The following is a 14,250-nucleotide window of genomic DNA, read 5'->3' on the forward strand; positions in this document are numbered from 1 at the left end:
GTGTCATCATTGTTATGAACGAACTTTTTGCTATTTCCGTCATTCAAGTCAGAATTACACCAAAACCATTGCATATACAGCTTTGGCAGTTACTGAGCCTGAAAGAGCAATCATTAGGCTATATAATATGTTAATATGGGTGATTAAAGAATTATTACATAAAGTTGATTTTGGACCTCATTTGTCACACCCAGGTATCCCACCTTTTGGCAAATGCTCATATATAATAAATATATATATATATTTCGGCACCTCGCCTTCCGTCCAGTCCCGTATCAGTCCGGCCCCTGGCTCAGCACACGCGTGCAGAGCATCATCCATGTGATGACCAGGTCCCGTATTCCCGCAGCTTCATCAGTCTGCTTGAGTTTGTGTGCGTTTGTGGCCTACTTCTAGAATCGCCTGTGTTGGTGCTGCACTGAAGAGTAAGCTAGCCTATGTCTCATTCAAAAACGCCAAGTTGGTAGCTCTAGATGTTTGTCCAATGAAATTAGAGAACAAATTGACCTACTTAGAATGAGGAGCTCGAAAGGATAGCCTGGAGACAAAGTTACAAGACTTCCATTTTACTGTACAAAATCTGTCAAGTGAGTTTGAATTTATGCAAAATTATTTTACCTGATAAAAATAAGTAGGTAAAAAGAAGAATTTGAGTGCAAAACATTTGGAAATTGACCTGTACTATTTCCTTTTGAACCCTGGAATGTGTGTAACTACTCATTATGACTTATTAACTCATGAGATGCGGTTAGATCTGTAATTTGTTCATGTGGTCGTAACACATTATGAATAGAAAGCTATTTAAAAAAGATAAAGCGTTGTTTTCAGTCTTGACTCTGCTTCACTCTGTGGCAATTGGCGCTACCTTTAGCAAAACACACATAAATGCAAGACGAGTGGACCATTGTATGGCATTGCGCAGTGAGGTTCAAAAGAAATTCTGGCTTCATTCAGTGTTGGGTCCACCAAAGTTCAATCTTACCCATGATTGAAAAGGGAATGTATTCTCAATTTCAATACAATACGAATGTTCCAACCACATTTGAGTTGTTTGAAGGTAGGCCGTATCTAAGCCCCAATATATTTGTTGTTTTCATGTCTCACACATAAACTAGAAGCTGCAGTGCAACATATTTTTATAAAAAGTTCGTCCTATAAACAACACAGATATAAAGATCAATATTCCACAAGAAAAGTTCTTTTTACATTTTGAAAGTCTGTCAACAATAAGTAAAAAAGTTGTACCTGTGTACATGTTGGAACTTGTGGGTATTTTGTGAAAAATTTATATTGAAGAATAACAAGGGGAAATGGAACCAGTTGAACGAGATTGTAAAACTAGATCATAGATTTGTAAATGCGATGAACTGGAAATTGGCAATTGTTTGTTTTTTGGGGCAACGAAATAGAAAAAAAATGAAAGAATTAGGAGGTTATTAGGGTTGTAATCTCTATACCAATATGATGATGCAATTATCTCTTTAGTTATGCATGCACATTTCATTAAAAAAATTAATGCCTTCATGGCTTAATGATAATCACATGTTTTTTTCTGTTGTATGTGAATGTATAAAAATTAATGTCGAGTCATGTCTGCAAAAATTTTTATTCGCGAATAAGCGAGCACACCTTTCTAGAGTCCACAAACAATAAGCGAATAAACGAATCTCTTTATGTATTGGACTGTGGGCGGGCAGAAGCTGATCGGTACACTGAAAGATTCTTTATTCGCTGCTCAAGCGAGACACTATTTGTGACGCTCGGCCAGTGTCACGTATCTTGGCTGGCATGACGTCACAGTGACAAATGTCAGTGTAGTCCCGCCAAAGCCTTGTGCGTCGACCTTCAATATATAGCACATATTATGAGCACATGTTGATTCTATCACCCTGGAGTCTAATGTATGCAACTCACTTCTCAATTCTGTGATGAGTCAGAAGGCCTAGATCTAGGTCTAGGGAGCGATAGCTCCGACACTATGATAAAGCTAGCCCATCTCTAGGCATTAATATAGTGCCTGAAAGAATACAACATGTGTCCTTTGCAGATGTCTATGACTGATATAGACTGCTGTATTAAAACGTTTTTAAAAATCTTATCTCTTTTTCAGTGAAACAGTGTTTCAACATAGAACATCATGTCAGATCTTGTAGCCACCTGGGATATAGCACTGAGTGACGGTGTTCACAAAGTGGAATTTGAGCATGGGACCACCTCAGGGAAGAGAATCATTCGGGTAGATGGCAAGGTCAGTCACAGTAATGAAGATGGTTTTTTTTGTTGGGCGTAATTAATTTGTAATCTTATGAATCATTTTGTTGGTATGGAAATAAAATGGCTTTTACAGATGGTGAAGTAAACATTATTGTGGCAGTTTTATGCATCATTGGAAAGGTAACAGAATGTTGATGTGTACTGATGTTTCCAAAGCAATAGAATGGAAGTAAGGAAATAAACTTTGGACACTATTTAAATTGCTGATATTATATTTCGGCGATGCATCCAAACTTGTTCCCCAGTGTAAGTAAAGAGAAACACATTGGCACAATCATGGTCATTTTTACACAAACTCACAGAAACAAACAACAGAGGGAAAGAAAAGAAGTATAGAACCCACCAGTACAGTCCTACAACCACTTGCAATGTTTTTCTGAGAAAATAGATCTTTTTGACGTTTGCGTTACAGTTTATACGAGGACGGTAGAGCGATAAGACATGATGACATTGTCTACCGCTCAGCCAGTCATACCATGTCTGCCTTTTCTCATCCTGCAAAAACATCGTTGTCCATGTTACGACCATATGTAGCAGTCAGTGGGCTAAAGTAAAACATAAGGAAATAATACAAGTTATCGAAAAGAAGTTGGACTAACCTCCTACCTTTAATGCCTGTTTTACCATTCACTGTCAGGAAAAATACTCATACATAACTGTCAACCAGTATGTAAATACCATTTTTAATACATTTTTGAAGGTCTGAATTACAGAAGTCTTATTTTTGTGTCAGAAAGTATGTACTCTTTGTTTTCTAGTATTGCTCCTCATGGTGATGCTGGATTTGCGAATGATGAGGAGAATGAAGCCTTTATAAGTTCGTTGCAGAGATCTTCACTAAACATTTCTAACATAATGCGGGCAGTATTGCATACTGACGTAAGTCATTTTTGGTAGCCTTTGAGATACGTCTATATGCCATACTGCCCACAATAATTTTTACAGGTCTGCTTTCAATTGCATGAATTAAAGGAACGGAAAAAAAGTGTTAGTGAAGGGTTTGGAAGGGGGGGGGGGGGGTGGTGGTACTGCCCAATACCCAGCATCTTCACCTGCTGCATGGTCAGAGTCTGTTTTTTATTTTTGAAAAGTTCTGACTTAGTCAGCTTTTTACCAAACTTTGACACTGTTCTTAGCAACATTTTTACCCCTGTATACTTCAGGAAATCTACAGACAGGACTGGATGTTCAAACTAGTGGGCAAAGAGTATTTTCAAGTGAGCAAAGCGAAATGCTGCATCAGCATCGACGCAGTCAGTGGGTTTGCCTACGAGTACACGCTAGATGTGAATGGGAAACCCCTGAAGAAGTTCCAGGAGAATCAGAGCAAGATCATGAAGTGCTGGGTCCTGTACCTGGGAGGGAACGACGTACGAGTGGTGCTGGGTAAGTCCTTGATGATCTAAAGGGTGGTTGGAGGACGCCAATAGTAGGTTCTACTTCTTTCTTTTCCCCCTACACTCTTATTCTTCTTTGTTTTCCCTCGCTAGATCTCAGGGGTAGTTGACTGCTGGTTATTCTGCCTGCAGTGCAACTGATTTTTACGTCTGTGACCATTTCTCTTACTTCATATATAAGGCCCCTTGCCTTCAGGCTGCCACTATGACCTATGTTTCCCTGCCCTATGCTGACCTAATTTCCAGGAATAGCACTTCAAATGGGTGATCCTTTTAAAGTGCTATTTACTCTGTGGTTAATGCATCACAATGTCTTTATCATTTTAAAGGAAAATGAATGAACCGCTATCTTCATCAGGAAAAAATTCATTCATTAATAACTTGATACGTTGAGAGCGTACATCGTGAGTGATCAGCCATAGCTCGGAGCTGGAATAAGGCGCTAGAACTGCGAAGAGGGAGTGACGCTATAATTCGCGTTATTTCGGTCATTGTTGGTCTAACTAGGGCAAACTAAAGCTTCTCTTACTCGAGAAGAAAAGAGATTTCAGGAGAGCCCACTTTCGATACTAAATTACAATTACCGGCTGAGTAAGAAATGAAACAAAAATGGCGATATTGCCGGGCGTACAATGTACGTCTACTGTGCATAGGAGGGCCCGATTTATGGACGTACTCCACACGCCGAGTAGCTGTGAAACGGTTAACACCTACAGTACCACAGGGTCATATAGTGAAAAACCCTTGAGTACCGCACCGATTTATAAGAGAACAAAATAATTAGGGTACCTTACAAAAAATTCATTGAAACAAAAGTCATAGACAGAATTACATGAAATTTTCAAGATATATTCAGAAATAAATGTACTCCATAGAAAAGTCTTTTTTGCTACATATAGACGTCATGATAAACCTCCCATTCTGTTTGGAGGGGGTAGACACGCCCACCTAAATTTCTATCACCTGTAGGCCTGGATCTACCAACATTACCTGTTGAGGGTTCTACATCACCACTAGATAATATAGATAATATAAATACAGGGGCCCCTCAAGGATGTGTTTTGTCACCAGTTTTATTCACACTATACACGAACGATTGCCAAATAAACAACAGTAACATCAAGTTGATAAAATTTGCAGATGATTCAACTATAATTGGGCTAATTCAGGCTGACCATAACAAAACCGCTTACCGGAATTTTGTACTTAATTTTTCTGAATGGTGTGAAAATCATAAGCTGCTTTTAAATGTGAAAAAAACAAAAGAACTTGTCCTTGATTTTAGAATAAAGAAACTGCCCCTGCAGCCACTCAAAATGAAATGTGAAAACATCGAGCAAGTGTCAGACTATAAGTATTTGGGTGTTACAATAGACAACAAACTCAACTGGCGTGTCCACACTTCTCTCCTGCATAAAAAAGTGAACAAAAGACTATTTTTTCTTAGAAAGCTAAAGTATTTTGAAGTTGATAAAACATTGATGTCCATGTTCTACCATTCAACCATAGAAAGTATTATCAATTTTTGTATAACAGCATGGGCCGGGAACACAAGACAACAAGATAAAGAAAAATTAAATCGACTAATACGGAAAGCATGTAAAATTTCAACATCTTCATTCCCCTACTTGGATGAATTGTACATAACAGCTTGCACTAAGAAAATTAATTCCATCTTTTTAGACAACAAGCATCCCTTGTTCCCTCAAATAAAAACATCAGTCAGAAGTAAAAGACCCATGCTTCTGATCTGTAACAAAGAAAGATACAGAAGGTCATTTTTACCATCATCTATCAAAATGCTTCCATCTTAACCATCTATCTTGTTTAGTGTACTTACGACCTTAGAGCATGCATCAAAATATCATTGAGTGTGTATCTAGCTTACGATTATTATTGTTTATATTGCTGCTCATTTATATTATGTATGTGATTGTAAGCCTACTTGTGTGTGCATGTGCGTGCATGTGTGTACGTGTGTGTGTGTGTGTGTGTGTGTGTGTGTGTTTGTGTGTGTGTGTGTGTGTGTGTGTGTGTGTGTGTGTGTGCGTGTGTGTGTGTGTGTGTGTGTACTCGTGGTGGAACACCAAACCAATGTGCCAGGATCTGGACAATAAAGATGTATCTTATCTTATCTTATCTTATCTTAGATGTAGGCTAACATACGAAGAAACACGACGAGCTGGAACTGGAACATTTATGAATCTGTCTATGTCACTTTCAGGCTCTCTATCAGACAAATTGTCAAGAAAAGACCTACTGTTGTCCCTGCAATCTCTAAGCTCTTTGCCTGAATCAGAGGTATAGCGATCTGGGAACTCTGAAGCCTTGGTAGAACAAAAAACGTAATTTTAAAAAAAGCCATCACAGCTCTTGAAACTCGCTAAGATAATTCACAGCGTTACATCAACTATTTAGCTATCACATAGAGTGAGTTTAATTAACTGGGGAAATAAACCTGTGAAAAGTACTCTGTCCACATTGGTCTTATATGTTTTGCTTTGTATTGTATTTCAGAAAAGGACACTTTAGATGTTTGGGTGAATGGCCGCATAGTTGAGACTGCAGTAAGTATTGCTAAGAGTTTTGAATCTAACATTGATAGTGACAGCTGTGTCAGCAGAAATTAGTTTATAGTTTATTCAAGCCATAGGACTTACTGGTGTAAGTGTGAATCGGACTTGGATTAGTTATGCCTGTTTCAACTGCAGTCAGACTATGTTTTATCCGAAGCAATTGGACTTGTTGTTTATGTGTCTTCAAGAGGAAAGGGGGGGGGGGGGGGGGGGGGGGGGTGGCGGTGATGAATACTCTTTCTGCAATTCAGACTCAGAGGCAGCGTCAAGCCAGCTGTCTGCGTTATTTTGTAATGGTACTTTTGTCTGTGTTACTGTGTAATGACACTAATGCCTCTGTCATTGTGTAATAAATTAAACACCCACAGATTGTTGTTTTTTCTTTGGTAAGTGTTTTACGGCTCTCGCAACTGCATAAGGTCATATGAGCGCGCGGGACACATTAAACATGTGCAGTTGGTAGGAAATTTTGAATTTTGTCCGGATGGCGGTGGGAGCCTACTCTTTTTGATTTTGAACCACCAAGGGATCTTTAATGTGCGCAAAGTCTAATTTGCACTCGGGACCTCTGAGATCTTTGCCCTTATCTGAGAAGGCTAGGTGTAGATTTTTCCTACCATAAGATCAGGGGTGTGGTTAAAAGACAGCAGTAAGAAGGAGCCAGGAGCAGCAGTAGAAAGGCTGCAGAAAGAGTCAGGAGTCCAGCGGAGGGGTCAAATGAGGTGAGGGGATGTGGGCAGAAAGTGGAAGCGAAAGCAGATGACAGAACATTGTTAGAGAGCAGGAAAGGAGGTGGAAGGACACAATTTTTAGAGAACAAAAATTTCCGTCGCCTGACGGATTCGAACTCCGGACTTAGTGAATGAGAGGTGAACACCTTATCCCCTAGGCCACTAGAGCCCCCACCCACAGAGCATACTGTATAGATTAAATGGTGTATTGGTTAAGTTTATTGCCAATGCACTCAGAAGATGCCAGTTCGATTCCCACTTTGTGAAATTTTTTAAACATTGAATATCTCCATCTGTATGTTTTGGGTTGTCATTATACCCCAATCAGCTGGTGTTTGCACTGACAGGCAAAGTGGAAGCAGCTGGCCTCCCAAATGTTTAAATTGTATCAATGGGGGCGTCAAAGATACACACTTACCTATGTATACCTATATACAGAGCTGTTAAAGTACTTTTAAAAAGGTACTTAGGTACAAATTTAAGTACAATCTAAAATAGGTACTTAAGTACAGTAAAAGTACTTTCCCATAAAATGTACTTGAGTACAAGTACTTAAAAAAAAAGTACATTTTGAGTACTTTCTGCTAATATGCTAAAACACATTCAGTGCTAATGCAAAACTTCATATTGAATAACATATCCAGTATATTTGACAAATCAGGCCGTTAATTACTAAAAATGTAAACAGTATACAAAGCTTTTGAATGTAAGCACTGAACGTAGGTGGAAATTGTCCGTGAGATTGAAAAAACCCCCAAACAAACAGACGCAACTAGTGAGTAAGTGATATTATGAATAGAACTTGTTTGAGCAAGACAATGTGACCAAATGTAAGTCAGTCCAAGAGGTTGGAAAGTTCTACAGGAAAAGTATCCAAATTGGAAAATGTAGGGACAAAGTTGCTCTTAAGAAAACATAAAATTGATGAAAATGGCCAGCAAAGAAATGGAAAAGTGCATTGAATTCTTCATTAACAAATCCTCAAGGAATCAAGCTAGCCTTAGGCACAAACCACAAAAAAAAGTTTAAAAAAAATTTAGGTAGCCTAAAAAATTGTTAGATATACATTGAGAACTCAGTTTCAGTTTCAATTGATTATAATAGTGGTAAGACAGATTTTGGTCACACTGTGTAGTCCACGGCGCCCATGACAAACCGAAATACATGTAGTTTCCTAGAGTCTAGTAAGTGTAGTGTATCCAAAGTTTCTCTACCTCTACTACAGTAGTCTCCGTCTAAGATCCCAGTGCTCGGGAGCAAGGGAAATACGGGATCTTAGCCGACGAAGCCAAGGAAGAATCTACAGTGACCCATGAACTGACGTGACCCCTGAGTGGGTTTATGACATATGACGAGCAAAGAGTGGTCAACCTTGATGACCTATCACAGTGGCATGGTGGCATGAGGCATGCCATATGTACGCTCATTAGCCTATCGCGAGTCATGAGATCTTTATCTACGTTTATCCAGTTGCTCCTCCCTTTTACCTGTCCAAAAATTTTAGCCTCCATCTCTGATTGAGTCCCCCCGCCTTTGTCACTACGCACCATAACGTTGTGACCACACGAATTAAAAATCAGGCTGTCTCGCAAATTCGAGAATAGAGAAAAACTGCCTTCAATAGTCAGGGAAGAGTTCAAAGTTCGATGTGATCCTGCCTGGAGCGAACTTGTAGGCCTTAACCTACCAGCGAGTGATGTAAGTTTAGGTGGCGAGCTCAGATGCGAGTGCGATATTTGGGGAAAAGAAACGCATCGGTCAGTTCACACCTCGGTGTGATCCCGTCTGGGGCAAACATTGTACTGATTCATGGAGTTTTACAACGCTTGTGTGATCACATTTATGAGAGTGGCTGATCTTTAAGTTCTTTGATCTCAACTTTTAACTCTTGGTTGGTCGGCTGTACCCGCCCGAGTGTTTGTTCCGTAAATTATAATCAGAAATGCAGGCACTTACTCTTTCATTAAGCTTCAAAAGTACTCAAAATGTACTTTAAAAATACTCAAAAGTACTTTTATAAAAAGTATTGAGGTAGAGTAAAAGTACTGGTTCTCAATAATGTACCGGAGTACAGTAAAAGTGCCGATAATTGTAACGTACCGGAGTACTTGTACTCCATTACAACCAGCTCTGCCTATATACCCCACTGCATGAGAGTGGTTTAAAAAGTTTTTTTTTTACTGTGGACTGTAGATGTAGAGAACGTACCAGTGAAGCCCTCCAATACTCAACTATTTAACTTTACATTGCTATTAATGCATGGACATACAACTTGAGGGATAAGACTAAAGCTTAACCCTCCCCCCCCCCCCTCTTCTACAAATTTTTGGATATCCCCCCCCCCCCCCCCCCACCCTTTTCCTCCCCTCCCTTGTGTTTATTCACACCATCGATCACACCCAACTGTCTCCTGTTCCTGTAAGACTTAAAGCACCAACCTCTTTGTGACCCACAATGGGGAGCCTGGATCTGCATACTAGGTCAAGTCGGGGTTGGGGGGGGGGGGGGGGGGGTGTCTGAGTGAACTTTTTTTTACTAAGGTTTGAAGCAAAGTCTAGAAAAAAGTAAACCGTGAAGCGGATCGGTGCTGACTGACACTTTCTCCTTATTCTTCTCTTCACCAGGGAGAATTTGCCGATGACGGCACGGAGACTCACTTTGAGATCGGCTCGCACTCTGCATACATCAAGGCCATCACGACGGGAAAAAGACGGGACGGAATTGTACACCAGTTGTTTGTGGACGAGGTGGAAATCCCTCTAGCGACCGATTAAGACTTGCCTTGAATGAACGAATAAGGCTTTCCATTAACCCCTACGTGACAGACGGTGTTTTCCAACTTTTACTGCGCCCAATATTTGCTGGCTAGGACAATGAGCAGTTTCAGTCATTTTGCTATTCCTTTCAGAATTAAAGAAAGTTAATGTGATTCATTCTTTTACGCTATCGCAAATTTCGAATCTTTCATGAGTTTTCTGGTAAAATTCCATTCAAACCTTATTGTAGAACAGTTGTAAATCCTATAGGGTGCACTGTAGGACGTACATTGTACGAGAGGATGGCATCTCGGCTCAAGATGTCAGGATGTTTAGCGCACCTTGTGCGGAATCTGTCACGAAGGGGTTAATGAACAAATAAGGCTTGCTTTTGATAAACAAATAAGGCTTGCCTGTAATAAACAGATAAGGCTTGCTTTTGATGAACAAGTAAGGCTTGCTTTTAATGAACGAATCGGAGCTGTTGAGTGTAAGGCTCTGTCCTATGTCACTTTTTAACCCAATCCGTACGCCCTGGGGTCATTTTGTACCCCGGGGGTTGTATTCTTCACATTTCAGAATACTTCTAGTACTAAGATCTCTTTGAAACTTTCAGTATTTCTCAAAAAATATTTCGACAGACTGCTATGCACATATTGTACGGGTCGGATTAAGGAGTAAATATCCTCTTTGAAAGTGGTGGCACTGAGTTCCCCCTGTCGCATGGATACGATAGTAAAACACGGCATACGGACAGGGTTAAAATGGCATATCAATGGCAAAGTCTTACACCAAGCAGTCAAAACGAGGAGCGGCATGCGTTACACCAGCTGGATGTGTGAAGGGACCAGAAGCATTTACCAATCTCAAGGAGTTGTGAATTGTGAAAGCATTTGATGAGTGAGGCTGGCCAGGTTATTGAGTGTTGGAAATGAGCGTATATGTGTTTGTGTATGTTTGTGTGAGTGTGTTTGTACGTATGTGTGTGTCTCAGCAAATGATTGAGTCTTAGAAATGAGCATACTTGTGTATGTGTGTGTATGTTTTTGTATGTGTGTTTGTGTGTGTTTGCATTTGTGTGTGTATTTGTGTGTGTGCGCATGTATATTGTATGTTTGGCATCTATGAAAGTTAAGGAAAGGATGAAATGGGGGGGGGGGGGGGTGTTGCTGTTGGAATGCAGCAGAAGTCTGTGGAAGCAGTGCTAGACTTTGGAGTTTTTCCAGATTTCTTCTTTGGAATAAAGAGAAGAAAAGTTTTCTTTTGAAACGTCACTGTTATTGCTACTGAAACCTCATGAGAAGAATGTTTTGTACTGGTCAACTCGAGAAAAGAGGGAAAATGCGGTAATGTGTTTTTGGGAGAAATTTTTAAATGAATGATTTAAATGTATGATGGGAGGAAATGATTTCTTTTTGATGACTCATTTTGTGTTAGTTCCTGATTTTTAGTTGTTGTCTACTATTTTTCCAGTGAGAGCTACATGTTCAAAGCCTTTAGGCCGATTCAAGTGTCCTAGATTCTGCATTTGTCACTTTCTTAGTTTTTCTATCAGTGAGTGGCCCACATGGGATTCTTTGAGTACCTCCTCATCTAATTTCCTTTCCTTCCATCTTTATAAGCAGTGATGAAAAAAACCCCAACAAGAAACACAAAAAAAGAGGGGGGGGGGGGGGCATTAACTGATTATAAAGAAACACTTTTTTGATATTGGATTAGGTAATCCTTTTTATTTGATGTTGACATGGGAGTATTATATCCCATGTCATGTCTACGTGACAGGATTTATTTTTTTTCCCTTCTGATCAAGCTTTTCTCATTGACACTAGTCTTATGTGATGAAAGAAAATATTTTGACCTTGTCTCTGATAAAAGTGCTGATTGTAATTTCTTTCAATTATTTATTCAAGTCACTGAAAACAATTCGCAGAGCAAAATCTTTTTTATGTTCATGGTAACTGACTTTTTAGCTAGGAGTGTGAGACAAGTGTTAACTAAGAATGGACATTTGATTTTCTTTCTTCACCTAAGTAATTCTCTGACTGAATCTTGGAGGTTCAGCACAGAAGATGTTTGAGATGGCAGTGTTACATGAAAGTGCGGACTTAATGGAACAATGGGATTTAAATGGTTGTATTACCAGCTCCTGTGATTTTTTAGATATATGTGACATCATGGTGAAATCAGACGCTCGTACAAATCATAAAGTTAAAAGAAATCAACATTTTCCCTCCCTTCGGGCAATTTTATTAGATTTTTTATCTGGGGCTCAGCACCTTTTATGTACATTTAAAAACATATTTCATTTCTGTGTGAATTTTAATGGAAAAACGTAGAGCAAAGTTACAAAAGAAATAGTAATTCTGCTGTTTCCAAGGACACTCGAGCTTTGGAAGTTGTTAGACTTTGGCAGCCATTTTCTCGCTAGCTTTACTTTTGACACCAGGCTGTCCCCAACCTCCTTTAATTTCAAACGTCTCGAAAACTATTCAAGATAGACTGGTATTTTTTTTCATCCAAAACAATGTAAATAAACAGACTTTAAGATTTTACCAATATCTCCATATGCCCCAAAATTGACGAGTGCCTGATTCTACTGTGCTGTGACACATATTGGCAGGAAAATCGTAATGGCTCAAACATTATAGTGTTCACTCATTTACAGTGCTATTAGCCTGAGATATTAATGTTTTTCTTCTCCAACGCTCACACTGATAAACTGATGCTTGAATGTCTTGTCTCCTTGTAGCATTTTATTTAGAACTGTCGGTTGTGGTGGTCCAATTCCAATGTTCATGTTCTGTGAGAAAGTTGGCAGTGACCCTTGAGAAGGTGTATTTTTCTCTCTGTTTTCGATGCATGGTGTGTGTGTGTGTGTGTGAACATTTTTGATGTGGTATTTTACAGTATTGCAATGTGTGGCATGTGTTTCTGTGTGCTTAAAAAAATTACTGAATACCGTCCCTCTCTTTGCTATGTCACCTCTCTGAAGCTATTGCTTATTCAATTTCTATTTCTTCCTCATGATAATATTAGGAAATACCTCTGAATATGGATGATTTTTTAAAAGTAAAAATGAGATCTAATTTTTTGAAGACATTGATTTATTGATTGTACAATTTTTGGTCACATCTCTCCTTAGGAACAAAGGAGTGCTTCTTGATATGCCTTTTTGCTTGCATTACTTGATTGTATTTGAGTATGTATGGAGTATGTATTAGAAAAATTTGAGTCATATAACACAAAGAGGCCACATGTCTTGTCAAAGTCTTGGCTAGCTGATTTTGTAGCCTGGAAAAAAAAGTATTTTCTTTCTAGATGTCATCTTGAAGGAAAATAATGCTTTTGGGGATGCAAAAGAGGTCTTGATGTGCTTCTTGAACTTTAAAAAAAAGTTTTGGTGAGAAAATTTTGAATGGAACTGAAAGTGTTTTCAGAAATTTGGCTTTATTATTTAAATTTTGGCTGGGGAATTTTTAGCTCTTCTTCCATGCGAACAGCTGTAGGGTCTTGAGGAATTGATTTTGTCACTTCAAAAATTTTAATGTAAATGTATGGGTTTTTTTAAAACCTCATTGACACAATTTAGAAGGTACAGGTGGCTTTTGACCCTGCCTGTCACTCCGGGCAAATCTGGGCAGAGAGTGAGTGATACATCATTTCATCAGAAAGACCGAGATACCAGTACTCGATAAAAATTCTTCCCACTGGGGAATCCTGCATGTGAATGCGAAACGCCTAATTGTTTCACCACAGACGCCAGTCATCATTTCTAAGTGACCTTAAGACTCAGTCCAGTTTGCCACACAGCATTGTTAGAATGTAGGTGGTAGATGGTCAGGCTGGCTCGTTGTCTCAGATGCATAGTTTTCCCAGCGCTTACGTGGACCTCACTCGTAAATGTATATCATCATTCGTAAAAATTGACAGGGAAAAAGTGAAAGTTTTACTTGAATATTGTGACTGTATTTTCATTCTACATATTATTTATGGTCTTTCAATTTGATTGTACTTAATGTAAACCTTATCTGATCCTGACTTTTTCGCTATGGTATGGTACAGGTTTTTATCTCTGTGCTCTGAGATTAGAATTTTATTGTTGAAGAAGAAGTGAAATATGGAGTCGAGAGAATATTTTCCATTTTTATTATTCATAATCACTGAGTCATCTGCTTCTTAGATCTGCGTAGCCATAAAACTCTTATTAATATTTTTAAAAATGAAGATCTGCCAATTTGTTCTTATTCACATCAGAATCTGTAATTTTGTTTATTGCTGTTTGATCGAGTTTGTGTCAGTGCTGGGCACGATCTTTTCTTGTGGTCCAAAGTTCCACTGTCTATACCCTCAGTTTTCTCCTTGTTTTTTTTTTACATTTTTTAAAATTTCCTCAAAGAACTCGATTTAAGAATGGCTTACTTTTTTGTTTGTTTGTTTGTATGTGTGTGTGTATGGAACTCCCTGGATCTACATGTGTAACAGCGCAATTAAATGATTCGCTAGTCACACTCAGCTG

General features: G+C 38.9%; 1 protein-coding gene across 1 annotated transcript in view; it reads left to right on the forward strand.

Annotated features, from left to right (window-relative positions):
* The window catches only part of LOC101863121 (fas apoptotic inhibitory molecule 1), a 14,689-nt gene extending 4,365 nt beyond the window's left edge, over positions 1–10,324 (forward strand). The window contains exons 2-5 of the mRNA XM_005104602.3: positions 2,111–2,248; positions 3,438–3,660; positions 6,189–6,238; positions 9,603–10,324. Of these exons, the coding sequence (XP_005104659.1) occupies positions 2,138–2,248; positions 3,438–3,660; positions 6,189–6,238; positions 9,603–9,752 (534 nt within the window). The 5' untranslated portion in view covers positions 2,111–2,137 and the 3' untranslated portion in view covers positions 9,753–10,324. The remainder of the gene's footprint in view (positions 1–2,110; positions 2,249–3,437; positions 3,661–6,188; positions 6,239–9,602) is intronic.
* The last annotated feature ends 3,926 nt before the right edge of the window (positions 10,325–14,250 follow it).

This window comes from Aplysia californica, unplaced genomic scaffold (assembly GCF_000002075.1).
Source record: "Aplysia californica isolate F4 #8 unplaced genomic scaffold, AplCal3.0 scaffold00428, whole genome shotgun sequence".
Taxonomy (NCBI): Eukaryota; Metazoa; Mollusca; class Gastropoda; order Aplysiida; family Aplysiidae; genus Aplysia; species Aplysia californica.